Source organism: Rhagoletis pomonella, unplaced genomic scaffold, assembly GCF_013731165.1.
Source record: "Rhagoletis pomonella isolate Grant_MI unplaced genomic scaffold, Rhpom_1.0 Rhpom_scaffold_00002, whole genome shotgun sequence".
Classification (NCBI taxonomy): Eukaryota; Metazoa; Arthropoda; class Insecta; order Diptera; family Tephritidae; genus Rhagoletis; species Rhagoletis pomonella.
Genome location: NW_023458556.1, coordinates 7378804 through 7397597, shown reverse-complemented (window position 1 = coordinate 7397597; position 18794 = coordinate 7378804). Strand labels below are relative to the sequence as shown.

Here is an 18794-nt window from a genome sequence, read left to right as displayed (position 1 = left end):
TTTTTTTTTTATTCATAAAACCAGCAAGTTCATTGTGCACTGCAGTTTATTCACATTTGTAACACTATTCGCGCTCCGTTTGGACGGTTATATAGGTAAGATCTCTTAAAGCTAATAACAGACATTATCTGAAGATGAGCTCTTCTTTCTTAGATTGGCCGTATTGGGCTATCTTTACACCACTATGGATTTGGAAAGGAATCGCTGTGTTAGGAGCGGCAGTCGGAGCTGTAGTTTGGTGCCGATACCCACATTATCGGTAGTGCTTTTAGTCTTCCTATTCTGTGTTACTTGTTCTTCATTATGTTCTTAATGTTTAGACTTGAAGGGGACTCATATACTCAATTCAAAGCTATGCTTATTTCTCTTTCGCTGCATCTCATATTACTTATGTTTGAGCTACTCGCTTGCGACAAACTCAGCTCAGGACGTCATCTATGGGTATTAGTGTTCATACCGTTGATTTTTGGCTCAGTGGCCAGCGTGGGCGCTTGCGTTTGGGCTGTTAAACATGACCGTTCTTTTGAACTGGAGCTATTTTTAGCAGTTAATGCATTGCAGTTCGTCTCATTACCTCTTAAATTAGACCAATTCGTATACTGGAATTGGGAAGTTGTGTTTGTCCCCATGTGGATTGTGATCTGTCTGAGCTTAGTCAGTAAGTTTTAAGCATTGAAAATTATTCTAAACAAATTTTAGTAAATGGAAACGTTTCAGGTGTGCTTTACAATGTAATCTTTTGCGGTATTATGATGCGTACACCAGAGATATCACTGCAACAAAAGAAGGCTGCACTCAATGCAGCGGTGGGAAATATTTGCACCGTCTTGCCATTGCTCTGTTTTCAAGTATGACGTATAATTTATAAATTTCTTTATATGTATCTAGATTCAACTCGTATCTCGTATTTATTTTTTTAGGTGGTGATTTGTGATAAGCTGGAAGGGGAACTGAAGTTTCCCTATATTGTTGTGTTCAGCCCATTGATGGTATCTATCTTCGCATTGATTGTATTGAGCTTTAGTGCAAAGGGTGGAAACAAATGGTGGTTTGGCATACGCAAATCTTTCAGTCAGTTTCTTCTCTCGGCTATGCCTTTCCTACAAGAATACGGCAATATATCTTATCACACTGATCGGTCTGCGGCTGCTCAATCTGTTCCTCTGGACACCTCTACCAGCACCTTGCATATGGGCGACTTTAATAAGCATGACAAGAAAAGCAAAAAGGGAGCTAAGAATGATAGTATGAAGCCGGTTGTGCCCATCATCAGTATTGATATGCCCGATTAAGTAAATTGCCCAAAAAACAATGCGCTTCAACATAGCTACTCTAGCTAAGCTTGAGGGAACTGAAACTATTACAATTTAAATTATATATACACATATAGGTACATAAGTAAATAATGATGCTATAGGTATATACATAAATAATAATGCTATAGCGTAGATTATCATTATTTAAGCAATTTTGTTTAAACCTACGGATTTTGCAGAAATTATTAGATAATAACTCAAAAAAGCACACTTTTACACTTACATTTAACTTTGTAGGTTTATTTTAAAATCTCAAACCACACGTTAGTATTCGTATATCATACCACATTTAAGTTAAATGCATTTTATATTTTTAAAGAATTTTATTTTATTTCACCTCTAACATGTGCATGAATAATTTAAAAAATATATGTATATAAAATAAAATTAATATATGTATACACACGCACATGTACATACGTGTATATTAAATCAGGCGCTTTCTTCAATAAAGTTAAATACATTCTTTAAACTACGTGCTCATTCTGATATGTATACACATAGATTTGTTTTCGTATGGAACAGCAGCTTATTTCGAAAGGCTGGCTTTAGTTTAATGCGGCACTTGCAGCATGCGATTGCGAATGACTGACTAGCGCCAAAACTTTTGGCAAATAAAAGTGCAGAAATCGTTCCCATACTAACAAGTCAATGTTCTTATTAAGTCTCACCAAAAAATTCCTTGTGGTTTAAGGAATAAAGGGAATGCCGCATTATACTATAGCCATCTTCCCGATATAAGCTACTATTCCATACGAACACAGAGATATACATACATATATATGTATGTATGCATATATAAGTTGATAAAATAATGTCTATTTTACAGTTATAGTTTTTGATAAATAGTTCCTGAGATATATTTTACTAAGTGATTAAAGATACATACATAATTGCCATATTAGTAGATATTTAAATATGCGGAATAGCGAACGTCCTTATACCATGTTCTGACCGACAACGAAAACACTTTGAAAACAAGTTTTGGGCTTGTGGGCTGAAAGCTGTTCACACCGGTTGTTAGTGCTTTCGTTGACATTTCTTACATATTTTGTGATTACAGTTTTGCTACATAAAAACAAAACCAAAACACTTTTTCTTTTCATTTAAAAATGATAAAATATGACTTCCACTTCGATAGATAATCGAAAAAAAAACTAGTGAAACTAGTGCTCAAGTAGTTTTCAGCGAAAACTTTCTTTCATTTGACAGATTTTACATGGACGAAAACACAAGTTTTAGGTCGAAAACCAGTTCTAGCAACGAAAACATGTTTTCGATCTCGGTCAGAACATGGTATTACATAAATTCCATTTTTGGTGTGGTGAAATATTAAATACTTCACAATTTGAGCACTTAGGCGATTGTAATAGATTTGCTATGCAGAATGTGAAATTGCAACCCTGTATTTCGGTCGCCGCATACAAAGCTGAAAATTTTCTTTCTTGCAGGCGTTTCTTGAAATCGATCAATAAAAAGCTAAGTTTTCAGAAAAATTCTGTGCAAACAGCCAAATTAACTGAAACAGCATAGAATATAGGTTTATTCTGACTTACTTAATATTCTTATGTTATTAGATTTTGCATAAAGTTAGCAAAAAGGTTTCAGATTAACTTTTGCCGGAACGCTGCATAAGCAGGATTTTAAAGACAAGTGAGTAACATTTTGTGTGAATTTGTGAAAAAATGAATATCACTGCGGGTGAACCAGTACCACCTGGTTTCGAAGACGAAGTCAATCGGGAGCCAGAAATTCAAAAAGCGATTGACCAATATAAAGGCAATGCTCTTGTCGGACTTGAATATACACTGGAGCTACACGAAGAAGATCGTCATGAGCCAGGCTACTTTTGCATTCTTTGTGACAAGCGTGGTGATCCACGTACAATTATGCAACATTGGACATCTTACAACCACCGATTGAAATATCTAGAGAAGCATTTTCCAACGGCGGTACACGAATTCAATCCCATCAAGTACAAGCCGAATTCGCAGCAGATTCTCTTGGCCGTGGTTCAGAAATTAGCAAAGGCTATTGAGGACCATCATGGCCGTTTGCATTTGACAGTAGCAAACATTGATGACTTTCGTCGTATGAAGGCCAAATTCGTTGGCGAAATCAATAATAAATACCATTTTGATGAAAGGAACGGACCTAATTTCCTAGAGACTATTGATCGCTCTCTTTGGGAACCGAACCCGGCCCCGAACCCTATAAAAAATATGGACCAGACATTGCAGATAACTATTAAAGCACCTAAGCGTATAACAAATGAGGAAACACCAACAAAATCCACTAACCGTGATGATTTGGATGAAATTTCCAGTGACTCGGATGGGCAATCAAGTTCTAAAAAAACAAAGAAAAGGGAGCAATCGCCAGCATATCGAGTATTGCCAAGAGTTCGACGTTCGCCACCTTTCGAAGAGGAACGAAGTGATGAACGTAAGGATGCTGATAAGAAATTGCCGACACCACGGGAATTATCCCTGCAAGCCTCTCACATTGCACAAGAGAAATATAAATGGGAAAAATACAGATGTATGCTTGAAATACAGCTAAGGCAAATGGAAAAAATTCAACAGGACTATGATAAAAATCCGGAAAAACATCCATTGTATCCCGAAGAATGGAAAAAGTTCTGGAATCGGCGGTATAAGGAGTTGCAAGCTGAAAAGAAGACCGATCCTAATAAATATGATTACAAACCGGAATGGATCGCATTCTGGACAAAGCGTATGAAGGATTTATTTAACGTTGAGGTTGAAAAGAAGAAAAAAGAAATAAAAGTGAAACTTGGTCTGCCTGAAGATGCCGAAGAAAAAGTAGATCAACTGAAAGAAAAGTATAAGGTGCAAATAGGACGTAATGCAACCGCTATTACATCTGGTGGTCATATTTTAGGACCCAAAGTTTCGGACAGAAACGTTGAACCTGCTCCCAAGCGTTCTAAAAACCTAGGTGATGTTATAAACATCAGTGATGACGAATCTCCGGTGCGACGTCGACCTCGTCGTACCCGTACGCGATCTCGTTCTCGTTCTGCTTCGCACCCGCGATCTCGCCCGCGTCGTTCCCGTTCTAGATCGCGTGGTCGTGACTATAAACGATCGCGTGACCGATCCACTTCATTGTCTAAAAGTCCGGTATCTGATGATTATAACCCCTATCCCGTGCAACCTCATCCCCATCGTCATCGTCATCACCCAAGAAGTTACGTCCCACCAGTTGAAAGTGATTATTTTAGCTCATCATATCCACCTCGCAGTAGATTTGCTCCCGCTCCAACTTCATCGCATTATGGTGCGACTACTCATTACAGAGTACTAGAACCTCATCAATATCCAAAATATGAACGTTCTCCATCACCAAACTCGAAATCGGCACCAGCAAAGGAAGAACCGGAACCGGAGGATGAGGGCCCGCTTACTGTGGTAGCAGTGCTGCGCTTACTCACAGCTCTTGAGGATCATCTGGGCAGCCTCGGTCCGAAGGTAGTCGACTTACTTGGAAAAGCTTTGGCACTGGAGAAAGTAAAGGCCAACTCGGCAGATGATTTGTTGTTGAACGATGACCATGTTGTGTTCTTTGAAACTATTAAAGAGAAATTAAAAGGCATCTTAATTGCTGATGTTCTCGATGATCAACAAAAAGTGCGAGCCGTTAAAAAAGCTATCAGAAATATTGCCGCTGCCGTTCATCAGGTTACCACAAAAGGTAAGTACCAACATTTTAAAACAGTAAGTATTAAATCGTAATTGTAAGCTAGTTAATTGATAACTAGGTCTAAGTTATATATTTCACACAAAATGTACGTAGTATGTAATAATATGTATGGATATTGTTTATTTATTTGTGATCCAACATTCTTAAGGGGTTTCGGTACTTCAAGATAATTAAGATAAGTGCATTGTAAAGAAGGGGTTTGGGCGGTGAGAAAAGAATGTTAAATTCGTACACCAAATATTCAGGTGTTCTTTAATATAAAAGTGACGCAATTTGTGTTTATTCGTTATTCTACAAATAGCACAAAACCTAAAATGAAATGCGCGTATTCGAACTGCGTCGATCGGATTTTTGTGATGTTACGTTTAAAAGAGAATAAGGGATCATTAGCATGCGAAATTTCTATTTCCTGTTAAGGAATATAGAATCGTAAAGATGGTTGGGGTGGTGCATAGGCCCGTAGTCATAAATAAATTACTGGCAGGCTTTAGCATTTAAAACCGTAATTTAAGTTAAAACATGATTTTAACTATACAATCATCGACTTAAAACACGTGATTCCGCTTAAAAGGCGTTCTAAGTTTAAATGAAGTGAACGAGATTTAAAAATATGAAAAGGACGCTATAAATTTATGTTTTGCTTTCAAAAGCTGCAAAAAATTTAAGTGTTCCTTATCTTCAAAAATTTAAAAAGTGGCTAATATGCTTCACAATCAAGTAATGTTCGAGTTTTTGGGTTCTTGGATGATGGATTTGCCACCAAGGGCCCGTTTCTGAAGAGATGCAAGTGTGTGTTTTTGAAAAGTACAAGTATTGTTTTCAGAAACGCAAACTTGTGAAAAATTGCTATTTACAAGCAGACCACTTTTATTAGAACCGTTGTATCTTTTCCGAAACGGGCTCCACAAAAAGGAAGTAGAGGAGTGTTGAGTGTTTTTATTCGCGATAACACTTCGGATTTGTTGTTGTACTCAAACTGTTTTGGGAAATGTTGCTGATAAGAGAGCCCTTTATTATTGTTTGTATATTAAGTTATATAAAATATAAAAAATTTTATTTACTTTTATTTTGCTACCCCATATTCTACAGACTGTATGCCAGTGAAATTCAGCTGGAACAGGTTGAAGTTATTATTATGGTCATATTTCTTAAGAGTGTTTAGGTATTTTTTTTTGTTATTTGATGACTGACTGTTTAGCCTCATTCTAGGAAAAATTTGAATTTCTACTCGTAAGCTAACGTTTAGATAGAATGTGTTTTTTTTAACTTACGATTATGACTTCGGGCCAAACATTTTTATTACTCATGAAAATACTAAAAATATGATATTCTTTTACTGATGTTATATGAAAGTGTGAAATTATTTTATTCCATTTTCGTTTCTTCTCTTTTTTTGTAAGCAATCGGGGCTTTACAAAAATATTGTACCTTTATACCTTTTTCGTACCTCAAATTCGATTTCTTTGTACCAACTTCGTGAATTCGTACCAAAGTTCTAAGTGTGAGTGAAAATATATATTGTGCTGAAACGAAGCAAATTGTACAAAAGTTGTATATGGGCCTATTGCGAAGTAAACAGGAGTAAACGCTAATATTTTCATCATGTACTTTTTCCCCCATTTTAGCTTGTAAATATTGATTGTATTTTCGTATTTATACGCCCACCTAGGTAACTCATCAAATAAGGTAAACTCCTCTGAGTCGGCAAAAAGTAACGATAACGGCGAAGCAGCCAAGAATGTGAAGTTGTCCGAGAAGGTCAGTGTTAAGGACTTACCGTTTGACCGTCAAGTTGTGTCGACGAAATTGGCTGCCGCATTAGTATTTCAAGGCCGTGAAGATGTGTCCACAGAAGATATGGATAAGTTGATTTATCTATTTATTTTGTTGGTAAAATTATCTAAAGAAAAACAAGAAGTTGACGGTAAAGGCTTGCAGCTCGGAGCTGTATTATCAACGTTGGGCATATATGTACCAGATTCTGCCACTTCTACTGCGTTGGCCGCTTTGCCAGCTCTTGTAGAAGAGCTAATGGAAAATGATGCTAATGGTATCTCTGCTCATTCCAACATTATTGAGGATGATGCATCGAATGAAACTCCCGATAAAGATTCAAAGAATGACTCTGGCGGCAATATGCTAGAATCTCTGACCGACTCCGACTTACAAACATTGCTGCAGAACTTTAAACATTTGTCCAGTGAAGAACAGCACCATCTAATAGCACATCTAAAGAAACTAGAAACTGCAGATCCCTTACGGGTTGAGAAATTGCGAAAGTTTGTTAATTTAGCTGATGTGGCTGGAGTTTCTTCATCGTCTCCAGTAGCTAGCACAAGTAAGTCGAATACGAGAGAGAGATCGCGCACTCGCGATAGTCGCTTTGATGACTCACCTATTGTCAGCAATAGCAAAAGTCGGGGTTACAATTCGGATGAAGATATTGATGAACGTCAACGTGGTGTCAGCGTTTCCAATCCAAATAAATTTAGCCTAGATGATGAAGACGAAGATGACGATTATAATGTAGACGATGTATTCAAGGCTGCATTCCGCAAGGTGAGTGACAACTCACGTCAATCTAAGCCCGAATACAAAAACTCAAATGAGACCAGTTCATCGCGGCCGCAAATAAAGCCGGTGCCAGAGCCTGTAATCCCGGTATCATCATCGCCAAATGCATTAACATTTAATCGCGCTGGTTTAAATATATCCTTAAGCGATACACAAAATTTGATTGCCAATCTGATGGGTTCACTTCAACAGAGTAATTCTAATCAAAAAGCTAACCTAAACTCGGCGCCGTCAAAAGAGGGACAACAAATACCGACAAGATCAAATGTAGCTCCGCAGCCTCCTAAAACTCAAAAAATTCCACCACAGGCCTCACAGCAGCAACAGCAGCATCCAGTTTTGCCACCGCCTAACATGCCTTACTACCAGCAGGGCCAGCAACCACCACCAGCACAAGCACAACAACCTTACCCTGGTGGGGCCGGGTTCAATCAAATGACTGGTATGAATAATCAGGCATATTATAACTCAATGGGCTACAATAACAATAACGGAGGAGTCGGATACCCTGGCTATCAGCCCTGGGGCATGGGAGACTCGCACCAATACGGTATGCAAAACTTTATGGGCCAACAACAGCCGCCGCAGCAGGGCCCCCAACAGCATATGGGCTATAACATGTATGGTCAGCAAGGTCCACACTAATAAACATATAATTGGAGAACAAGCGGTTGTGTGGGTATGTATTTAAATGTACATATGTAAACAAGCTACTTTTAAATACAGTTAAAATTTTCGTTGTTTGTATGTTCTTTCAGAATATAACATTAAATGGCCGAAAACACAGCCCTTGTGGGAGTTTAAGTCTAAAACTTAATATAAAATATTCGAGTGAAAAATACAACTTGCTAAAAATCTTGTTTTACAATAAAGGGTTAACTTTTTTCGAAGCAAAACATGCTCGTTAGGAATATGTTTCTATGTAACGTATGTATGTACGTATGTAAATTCATATGCGGAAAATGTTTGCGTTGATTTGCAGTTACATTTACCCAGGTAAGAACAAATCTTAGAAAAAAACTAAACTAAGTTGGAGAGTTCGGAAATGGTTTCAATTTCGCAACCATATGTTTAAAAGATCCTTTCGTTTAATTCAGAAATTAGATTGGTCCACAAATTCAAATTGCAGTGGACAAGTGAATTCACGCCATACCACCGAATTAGTCTGGCAGTTCTGTAATTCACTTCCGAAGGAATTGCAACAGGAGTCAATTTGAATTGAAATCGAATTTGGTTGAAATTCTCTCGGAAGTAAATTGCAGAATCTGCCTGATTAGAATTTTTAGATGTCATATTCGCTAGCATTGTGCTCCGTATCTCGAAAATATCTATAATTATATTATAGATAGCTAAAAGTGAAAATATTGAAACGTATGTGAAATATTTGGGGGCAAAATCCGTTATGGGAGCAGCTTCACAAACGTTAGTGTCCACTTGTTTTTGCAAAGAAGCTTGAACCTTGCGTGGGTAATAATAGTGTCTTACAGAATATAATTTCAAGACGCTCATTAAACTTCTGTGAAAATGGAAAAAAAAATTACAAAAGTATCATTCACTAAAAAATAATGTTAAATATTAATGTCTGCAAATGGCTGTATTATCTTTCTGTTTATATATACTTGATACAACTTTTATGCTTTTAAAGCTCCGATAAAGTGAGCACGGCTGTTGTAAAGGCTTTGTCTCAAAATGATTAAATAAACAGACGTAGGTACATTTTTTTGGATTGGAGCTGAAATATTTGTTTTTGAAGCAAATATATAATTAATATTTAAACCATAATGGACAAAATGTTGGATTACATTCGTGGGTAAGTATTAAAAGAAATTAACAATTACAACATTTTTAATTTAAAACTCATTTTATAACTAAGAAATTTCTATGTATACATATGAATTTATGTCCAATAGTATAAGGTAATTTTTTTAATTAATCTTACAGACTTAACTTTCAACAAAGTTCCATATTACATTAAATACATATAGATTTTAAAAGGTAAAGTTTAAAATCGTATTTATTATCACTAAATTTGAAAAGTGAGGCGTGGGCACTGCAATCGTGTAATCCAGGTTATTACTTCATTATATACATGGAACCCAGTAAGAACCCTATCTGTTAACGAATAAGTTATATACGCCTAGTACTACAAATAGTTTGTGTGAGAAATTCAAAAACTTTCCATCATTTTACATAGGGCCCCTGGAGAAATCTAATGCATAATCGTTTCACGTGTGAGCAGTTTTCTCTTTCTTTTATATGGAATTCGCTATTATATTATTATATATATAGTGGTCTCTTTTCAATCAAAGATTATTATGCGATTAATAACGTGTTATATAACGCAAACAATGGCATATGGATATCTCTAATATGCAAATGTGTTGGTTTTCATTGACAATTTTGTAAGTGTATTGGAGAATGCGTTAGGTCGTTCTTGCAGGGTTCTTGCTGGGAAGGTTCTGTATGTAAAGAAATATTTGGCCCCTTCATGGCGTGTGTCTTGATGTTACGGAAGCGGAGGGCCATACAGTTTGACGTCGCGATAATTATTAGAATGAAATCCATAGTCGCGGCGTTATTGCTTGAAGAGGGGGACGAGTCCCAGATTGCTGATGCGGAAGCTGAAAGGCGGAGATTTAGGGACATATTTGATCTTTTTCAGATGAGTGAAGAATCATAAGGAATTCATCTTGAACTGTATTACTCATCGCTTAAAGTCAGTGAAATTATAAACGTTGTTTGAGCACTCCACAACATTTGCATTTACTACAGAGTGGAAGATTTCAACGCAAATGAATTCCATTTTGAAAGCCGTCAGGAGGAGGGGAAGAACAAAGCTTATCCTTCCATATCAAATCGAATTCGAGACAACATACACACCTCTTTTTAAAAAGTTAGTAAAAACGAGTGCAATAATAAAAACATCTTTTTTATGTAACTTCACATTTTATGTATGTATGTATGTATGTATGTACATTTGTACATCTATAAATTTTATACAAAAAGAATAAATTGTATTCAGTGCATACTTATTTATAGATAATGAAAACAAAAACGCCTGGACTTCCTCTTTGAAAACCTCGCGCAATATCCCTTTTGGTTGCCATTATTTGATGGCTTTTACAATCATGCACAGTATATTTTACTTGATTTTGTTAATAAAATTTTATTATTTAAACCCACGAAAATAATCGATACGTTGTCCGTCAGCAAATTTGCAAGTTAGAAAAACAGAACTACGATCGAAATATAGAATAGGTATAATCGTAAATTTCGAAGATTGATTGAAAGGAAACGGAACGCAGAATACCAAACTTGCCAAACGGAGAAAATTTCGATTCGAATGCAGAATAAGGCTGAATATTAAGTTAAAACATATATAAACTGCTTTATATAGCTGAAAAAAGTGATCACGAAACATAACCTTTCCTTAAGATGTGAGAATAACAAGCACAAAAAATTTTACGGCTAATAATCTGAGATTTGCTTGTTGGATTAAGAATGTGTGAATGGGGTAATTCGCGATCGTAATTGGGCGAGCGAACAAAGTAATTCAGGATTTCGTAGGAAAATGGTATTAACCAGCTATAGCTATACGAAACATCATAAGAGATATACAGCAGGTGGTATACGAAGTAAAGTAGGAGATATCCCATTTGAACGATGTTCACACACAACCGTAAAAAAATACAACCGAACTCGGTATTCGCTAATTTATTCTAATGTATTTTGTTTATGTAAAATAGTGTTCAACAAACAAAATACATGGAAAAAATTACCGAAGACCGAGTGCCAAGCTTAGATGTGAAGACCCATAATTAATTCTGAAAATTTTTCACCACGAGGATTTTATTAGACAAAGGTTTAGTACTAGTTTTAACTTCGCTCGTAACATCTATTACTTTTTTCGCGTCTGTGTGTACATTTTACAAAACTGTTTTGCCGGCGTTGAAAACGGGGGGAAAGCTATGTATGGGAATGTGTTAAATTGCGAAAATTATCAAAACAATGCGATAACATGTATGTAATGGGTGTTCTTTAATTTTAAATCTATTGAATTTGAACTAAAGGAATGAAGGGGAAGGGCAGCACCAAAAAAATGAAACACGACGCTATTGCAACACCACCGCACATAGAGGATGAGGTTGAGAACGTTGAATATTTAGAGGAGTGTGTCACAGATGACATCGAAGAGGTCGATGAAAACTCGGCGGCCCATCGTTCCGCTGACATGGAAATTATATTTAAGGACACATTTTACCCAAATGCGGTGCAATGCCTCCTAACACTGTATCGCCACAAATACGACCAACAAATGAATGACCGACATGATGTACAAACTATGTATAACAGTATTTGGGACGATATTTCAAAAGATATGAGTGAGAGCTATTTTCAATTTAATGCCGATCAAGTTAAGCATAAATTCACACAACTTCGCCAGCAGTACTTTGCTGTATCGTCTAAAACGGAAGCTGAGAAATTTGAGTACTTTCATTACTTCCATGACATGTACGGTGATAAAGTCATTTCGGTATTACTGGGTGGCGATTCTACACCAGTTCACAACGCCAATCAGCTTACTCAATGTATTTATCGTGATAATCTTCTATTTGATGATACAGAAATTCATGAGGCACCAAATAACCAAAAACAAACTGATGAGATTGCTCACAAAGAACATGAATTCATCAACATGGTGGAGCGCGAGCTTAAAGCAATGGCTAATGAAAGTAGCACTGCCAAACTCACAACTGAACCATTACATAATGACACTCCACAAAAGCGTGAACGAGAAGATTCTATTGAAGCCGATATTTTAACCAAGCATGCTTCAAAACGCCCTTATGTTAATGACACCGCTTCACCTCTTTCTGTTACACTTAAGAAGCCAGAATCTGCTGAGCTAACACAATCTAATACTAATGTGGAAGTTAGCGATGTTAATAAAGGTGAAATGACACTTGCCGATTACAATGAAGCTCAACAACGACGACACGAAGAAAAAATGAATTTATTTCGCCAAACCCTGTTATTGCAAGAGCGTACCATAGAGGTGCAAAACAAACTTTTAGAGCAGATGATAAAACGGGTTTAGTCATCATTGATATTCATCAGCATTCTGTGTAATTATTAAATAATGTTTTTCACAATAAAAGTCTTAAAAGTAGTCATTGTTTTCTGCTTTTATCTTCCATAAGGGAGCTTCGAAAAGTCTATATGCTGTCCTCTAAGTATTTCTTGCAATTCCCTTTGCAAAAGTTCATGCATAGATTCCCCATTGTGTTTATATATCCATCGCCCCGACTGCGAACTAGTTGCCACAAAATCATACCGCTTTGGACCGCTGGTAGGTGAACTCAACCAAATCTGTTTATTGGGCGTTTGTCGATTTATCACGTATGTACCATACTCTGGTCCCAGCTTCACAGTGAGAACTCCGTCCTTTTCAGATCATATTAATGATATAATAAGTATTATTGTGTATTCAGTACTCACCCCGTAAGCGACATCACTGGAGGATAAAGTTTTCGCGTTTTCGATAAGTTCTTCAAAGTAGTCACATAGCGCATCTAGGGTCTCGGAGCAAACGCGTTCATATTTAATGCTATCCAAGGTGGATTCATTCGTGCCCTCCTTATTTTCATTTGTACTTGCATAAGTTCTGAAGGTGGCTCTTCCGTGACAAATTGACAGAAAATACTTTGATGACAATCTTCTTACATACATAAGCCCATCAGGCTGTGATTTTACAAAAGTTCTGGGAACTTGTGTTATCCTAATCCTTTTTAGAGCACGTAAAATCACCAAACTCGACATTCTCAATGACCAAAAAGAAATCAGCTGTTCAAATATTGGGATTGAAATGGCTGCAAGCGAGGCGGCAACACAGTACCAGTGTTGCCACAAAAATATTACCAAATTTCTAAAAACAAATGCAAAATCCTCAAAATCCGAACAATTTACTCAAAATTTTCTTATTACAGTTATGAGTATTGTGTACTGCATACTTTTTACAGGTACTTAGTATAAAAATTAATTACATTCTCCAATTCAATTGGTACAATTGTTCTTGCGGTTTAATCAAAGTATCACCGTTATTTTTTTTGACTTGGTTTGTATATAATATTGCTGCAACTATATCAGTGCTCAATCTGGTCCTCAAGTCAGTCCTACACATTTTTAAACTACTACATATATATGTTCTACTGAAGCATTAGAAAAGGGCTACATTAGTAATGCAGATATATATTTTTTTTTAATTGGGAAACTTATATGGACCTGAAGAATCTTTTAATTCAAACGATTTCCCCTATAATTTTCTGGATCTAATGAAGAATCAATATGAGTATTCTTATGATTGAACAATGCGTGTTCTCTTCATTCGTTCATGATCCAACTACACAAGATCTGACAAGATAAAGCAAAAGAAAAAAGTAATTTTCTGGCTGACGTTTGTAATTTCGGCGCCATGTTATTTTCTGTGAAAAGTAAACAAAGAATATGAAGACGAAGCATAAAGAAAAAAATGCAAGCAATGTTGTCAGTCGGATTGAGCAGTCCACCACTCGAACGCACACTGGACTGAGCAGTCGGCCGAAAACAGGTTTCAGTTATGTATATATGAACTACGCATGATTGTGTTAGTGCATGTGGCACATGCAAACAAAACGAAATAGAAAACATGTTGTCTATGTGTGCGTGTCAGTCCACCGTCAATCCGCGATTTTCGCGGACTGAAATGAGCGAGGTAAACTCGAGCTCTCTCTCCACCTCTTATCCACACAAAACCGGTTTTAGGCGGACTGAGCCTACCGGTTCCCGAGAATATGAGTGTAACGGACTCAGGAGAAGGGTGCCCTAAATAACCCGGAACCCACTCCCTCAGGTTCCAGGCAACTGGCCCCAAAAGGCAGCTATCGGCAGATGATGCCGACGGCCCATCGAAGAGGCCTAAAACCTCTCGCAAGAACAGCCCGCCAAACCCTTTACGGGTCCCTCGGACATTTAATGAAGTGGCCAAGGACCATTTGGTGCTGGCTGTAATGCACAGGGGGCACCCGGAGGGAAACCTGACGACCGAGAATGGGAGAACTGTCCTTGTAGGTCTCTGCCGGGTGTATAAGGATATTCTCCAAAGGAATCTTGGCCCTGCTCCTGTCATTCGCGGCGCTGGCCTATACCAAGGCCGTATTAAAATGGTAGCGTGCGCCGACGAAAGGTCGGCTCGGCTCTATAAGGAGGCGATATCTTCGCTTGGGGAACTGTGGCCCGGCGCTGACTTAGTGGCAGTGCATAGGGATGAAATCCCTTGTTGGCCGCGAGCCAGGGCATGGGTCCCGGAGTAACCCGCTAGTTCGTATGGGATTCTGGAGATTATCCAGATCTCCAACGATACACTACCAGCCCTTGATTGGAGAGTAGTAAAGGTCAGTGAGGTTAGGGAACAGCAACGTTATATTACCCTGGTAATTAACTACGGCTTTTACTCCATCACTCTCAAAACCCAGAAAGGGAATGAGGGTAAAATTCCTGAGCCGGGAAGCACCGCGAGTGAACCCGATAATCTGCCACCTGAGAAAGGCCTTATTTCGAGTAGGGCAGAAAACGTCTCGAGCGGTCCTGCCTCTAGCCAAGAAGTCCAGGAGGGTCCCGTGGTCACTCGTCTGGCGGAGGAATCAGACTCGGCATCAGAATCGGAAAGCGATACGCAATCCGCTTCTGGAGACAGGTGTGATTTCGGCCAATGGACGAGGGATTTCGAGAACCTGTTCCTGGCATCGGAAACGGAGGACGCCAATGATACTGTGGTAGAGGTGTCCAAAGGGACCGCGCCAGGAGCCATGGATGGCGACAACTCCTTAAAGGCTGTGGATGAAGGTCCTACAAATTAACCTTCACCACTCCAAAGCAGCCTCTGCAGCTCTGCTCCTGCACCTTAGTGACAAAGGGGAGGAGCTAATTTTGATCACAGAGCCCTGGGTTGTAAAAAACAGGGTCTACGGACTTAACTCTGATGCTTACCACCATGTGTCGGCCCCAGTGGCAGGTAAGATCAGAGCATGTATATTAATCAAGAAAACTATTTCTTATAATTTACTCACTCATTTTAGCGATGAAGACACGGTGTGCACCATTGTGGAGGGCAAATCCACTAAACTCTATATGGCTCACGATCGCCAAGACTGCCCCCTGCTCGGTTACTGGACGTGGTGAAAGAGGCCAATTTGCAAACGCGCACCACTCGTTACGGGGTTCTACCGACATCACCCCAAAAGGTGAGTTACTACTTGACTTCATACTATCTTATGATCTAGCTATTTGTAATATTGGTAGTAGACCCACCTTTGTTACCTCAAACAGGGAGGAGGTACTAGATATTACCTTAACGTCTATCTTTTTCTTGGAGAGCATTAGGGAATGGCATAAACTAAACGACCATTCATTCTCTGATCATATGTACCTATCATTCGAAATCTCTTTGGAATCTCCGGCTCTGATTCTGTATAGAAACAAGAGACGTACCGACTGGACTGTGTTTAGGAGGGTACTATCAGAGTCTCTGCTCAATGACGCTTCTCTCAGTAGGCCCGGCTTACTGTTACCATCTGATGAAGCGAAGCCTCTATTCGCAAACCTTGCTTCTCTCGGTGAGTTAAGCTCATCGGAACAAATTGAAGAAGCCGTAGATTGTATCACCAATGCCTGTAATACGGCCTTCTCTGAAGAGGAAGCCACACTGGTGGACCAAAGAAATTGCCTCTTTAAGAAAGGAAAGCAGGAAGCTCTTCAACGCTGCAAAGCGTAATGGTTCTTGGTCTGCTTACAAAGCAGCCTTGAAGAAATTTAAGAATGCCACCAGGAAAGCCCAAATGGACTCCTGGAAGGATTATTGTGATAGCATAGAGGAACAATCGGAGGGTTATCGCTTGCGAAAAGTGCTTGCCAAAAATCCGACGAACTCAATGTTTATTCAGAAGGCGAATGGCGACTGGACATCATCCCAAGAGGAGATGCTTGAGGTTCTAATGAGCGCCCACTTTCCAGGGTGTACTGAGGAGCCTGGCGTTGCTCGCACCATTTCTGGACGCTCCTTAGAATACATAGATTTTATTGATGTAGAAAAGGTAGATTGGGCCATAAGGTCCTTCCAGCCCTACAAATCTCCAGGCATGGACGGCATCTTCCCTGCCGAACTTCGAGCAACGTCTGACATTCTACGTCCGATGCTTGTCTCAATCTATAAGGCTTGTCTCAGACTTAGCTTCATACCCAAGGGATGGACACTGGCGAATGTTGTGTTCATTCCCAAGGGCGGTAGACCATCCCACGTGAAGCCAAGCGACTTTCGACCGATTATCCTTACATCTTTCTTCCTGAAGGTTCTGGAAGACTATTGGACGTGAAGATCCGACAAGAAATTGATTTAAGTAAATTATCTAGCTGTCAGCATGCCTATTGGACAGGCAGGTCTGTAGATACAGCTTTGCATAGTATTGTCAGCACCATTGAAAAGGCAATAGCGCTTAAAGAATATGCATTAGGCGTATTCCTTGATATCGGGGGTGCCTTCAATAATGTTCTCCCAGAAGCTGTTCTCCGCGCCCTAACTAACCTCGGCCTGGAGTACCCTCTGGTAGAATTTGTTCATCGCCTTCTAGGCTGCAGAACTATATACTCGGAGATGGGAGAGGTATCGGTAACAAGGTATGTAAACCGCGGCACCCCGCAAGGCGGTGTCCTCTCCCAATTCCTGTGGAATCTAACGGTGAATACTATGCTGTCACAGCTGCAGATCACAGGCTGTCAGGTAGTCGCCTACGCTGATGAGCTGACCCTGACGGCGGTAGGTAAGCACCCCCAAGTTCTATGTGACCTGGTCCAAGGCGCCTTACGCGTTGTGGAAACCTGGTCCAAGGAGTCTGGCCTTGGTGTCAATCCAGGGAAAACGGTCATGGTTATTTTCACAAAGAAAATTAAAACCGCCCAGATGCAACTTCCTTCCTTGAACGGTGTTACGCTGGCCTTCTCGGAGGAAGTTAGTTACCTGGGCGTTGTATAGGACAGAAAGCTAACTTGGCGGCGCAATGTTGACGAGCGTTGCAAAAAGGCTATAACTGCCCTGTATGCCTGTAAATCAGCAATAGGAAAAAAGTGAGGCTTGAAGCCGCACAATGTGAATTGGATGTACACAGTAGTGGTGCGTCCTATTCTATTCTATGGTATCACGGTCTGGTGGCCATTCGTGGACAAACTTACAATCAAAAGCAGACTGACAAAGGTTCCAAGGGTGGCGTGCACGATGATCACGGGGGCGTTGCCCTCAACGCCGACTAAAGCCCTAGGGACTTTGCTCCATTTTCTGCCTGTGGACCTATATGGCAAACTGCAGGCAAGTTGTAATGCTGTTCGATTAAACGCGCTGATCAAGTGGAGTGATACAAGATTTGAACACTCTAGAATTTTGGAAGATCTTCCAGGAAACTTCAGGCGCCTTGACTAAACAGTCCCGCCTACTGGTCTATAGAATCACTTCCAAACAAGGATCCCCTCAAGGGGTGAGTGGGAGAAGGATTCAATATTGATCTCCAAGCTAATCTGAAGGTAGGAAGTGGGATATATTCGCAAGATCTCTCACTTACCCTCAGTTTCCGTCTGCCAGATTACTGTAGCGTGTTTCAGGCTGAACTAACAGCAATCTACGAAGCTGCTAGATGGCTGATCGATTCTCCTACTAATCTACGTGCAGTAACTATTTTTTCCGATAGCCAGGCAGCTATCAAAGCACTTAATTGTGACAAATCTACATCGAAGATTGTCATGGAATGTAGACGTACTCTAAATGAGCTGGCAAGGAGTCACTTTACTCAAGTTGTATGGGTACCAGGTCATAGAAACATACCGGGCAACTGTGTTGCGGACGAGCTGGCTCGGAAAGGAGCCCTACTGCCTGCGATCAGTACCGCTCGTAATGCGGGTATTCCGCTATCATCCTGTAAACTTTGGCTGCAGAATAACTTTATCGAACGGGCAAATGTAAGATGGTCCGCGGAGCCCACGTGCGGAATAGCGAGACACATTTGGCTTAGGTTAGATAAGCGTAGATCTCGCCCACTCTTCCGTTTGGAGCGACCAATGCTCCGCCATGTTATTGGAATTCTCACCGGGCAGTGGCTT

General features: G+C 39.5%; 3 protein-coding genes across 4 annotated transcripts; 2 read left to right on the top strand and 1 right to left on the bottom strand.

The window, feature by feature from the left end:
• Positions 1-24: 24 nt before the first annotated feature.
• LOC118732976 (transmembrane protein 185B) lies at positions 25-1660 on the top strand (the record flags this gene model as incomplete). The annotated part of the gene is given in 5 exon segments (XM_036462120.1): positions 25-95; positions 154-259; positions 321-658; positions 718-848; positions 921-1660. Coding segments are annotated over 5 exon segments (1018 nt in total), but the record flags the coding sequence as incomplete, so codon positions are not given.
• Positions 1661-2711: 1051 nt separating this feature from the next.
• LOC118732975 (uncharacterized protein CG7065) lies at positions 2712-8514 on the top strand. The gene is made up of 3 exons (XM_036462119.1): positions 2712-5033; positions 6712-8295; positions 8375-8514. The coding sequence occupies exons 1-2, from the start codon at positions 3002-3004 to the stop codon at positions 8259-8261; spliced, it is 3582 nt and encodes a 1193-aa protein (XP_036318012.1). The 5' UTR covers positions 2712-3001; the 3' UTR covers positions 8262-8295; positions 8375-8514.
• A 4171-nt stretch (positions 8515-12685) lies between these two features.
• LOC118732974 (frataxin homolog, mitochondrial) lies at positions 12686-13465 on the bottom strand. Of its 2 annotated transcripts, XM_036462118.1 has the most exons (3): positions 13345-13455; positions 13116-13281; positions 12686-13061 (listed from the first exon to the last, which is right to left on the bottom strand). In XM_036462118.1, exons 1-3 carry the CDS (start codon positions 13434-13436, stop codon positions 12804-12806), a joined length of 516 nt encoding a protein of 171 aa, XP_036318011.1. In that variant the 5' UTR covers positions 13437-13455; the 3' UTR covers positions 12686-12803. The 2 variants fall into 2 exon arrangements, with proteins under 2 accessions (XP_036318011.1, XP_036318009.1); XM_036462116.1 differs by having other exon boundaries at positions 13116-13465.
• Between the last annotated feature and the right edge of the window lie 5329 nt (positions 13466-18794).

Excerpts from the sequence above, each read along its gene's own strand:
- LOC118732975 (XM_036462119.1), top strand. The coding sequence starts at position 3,002 with ATGAATATCACTGCGGGTGAACCAGTACCACCTGGTTTCGAAGACGAA. Across the intron at positions 5,034-6,711 it reads TCATCAGGTTACCACAAAAG|GTAACTCATCAAATAAGGTA; the intron begins GTAAGTACCAAC and ends ACGCCCACCTAG.
- LOC118732974 (XM_036462116.1), bottom strand. The coding sequence starts at position 13,436 with ATGTCGAGTTTGGTGATTTTACGTGCTCTAAAAAGGATTAGGATAACA. Across the intron at positions 13,062-13,115 it reads CCAGTGATGTCGCTTACGGG|GACGGAGTTCTCACTGTGAA; the intron begins GTGAGTACTGAA and ends TGATCTGAAAAG.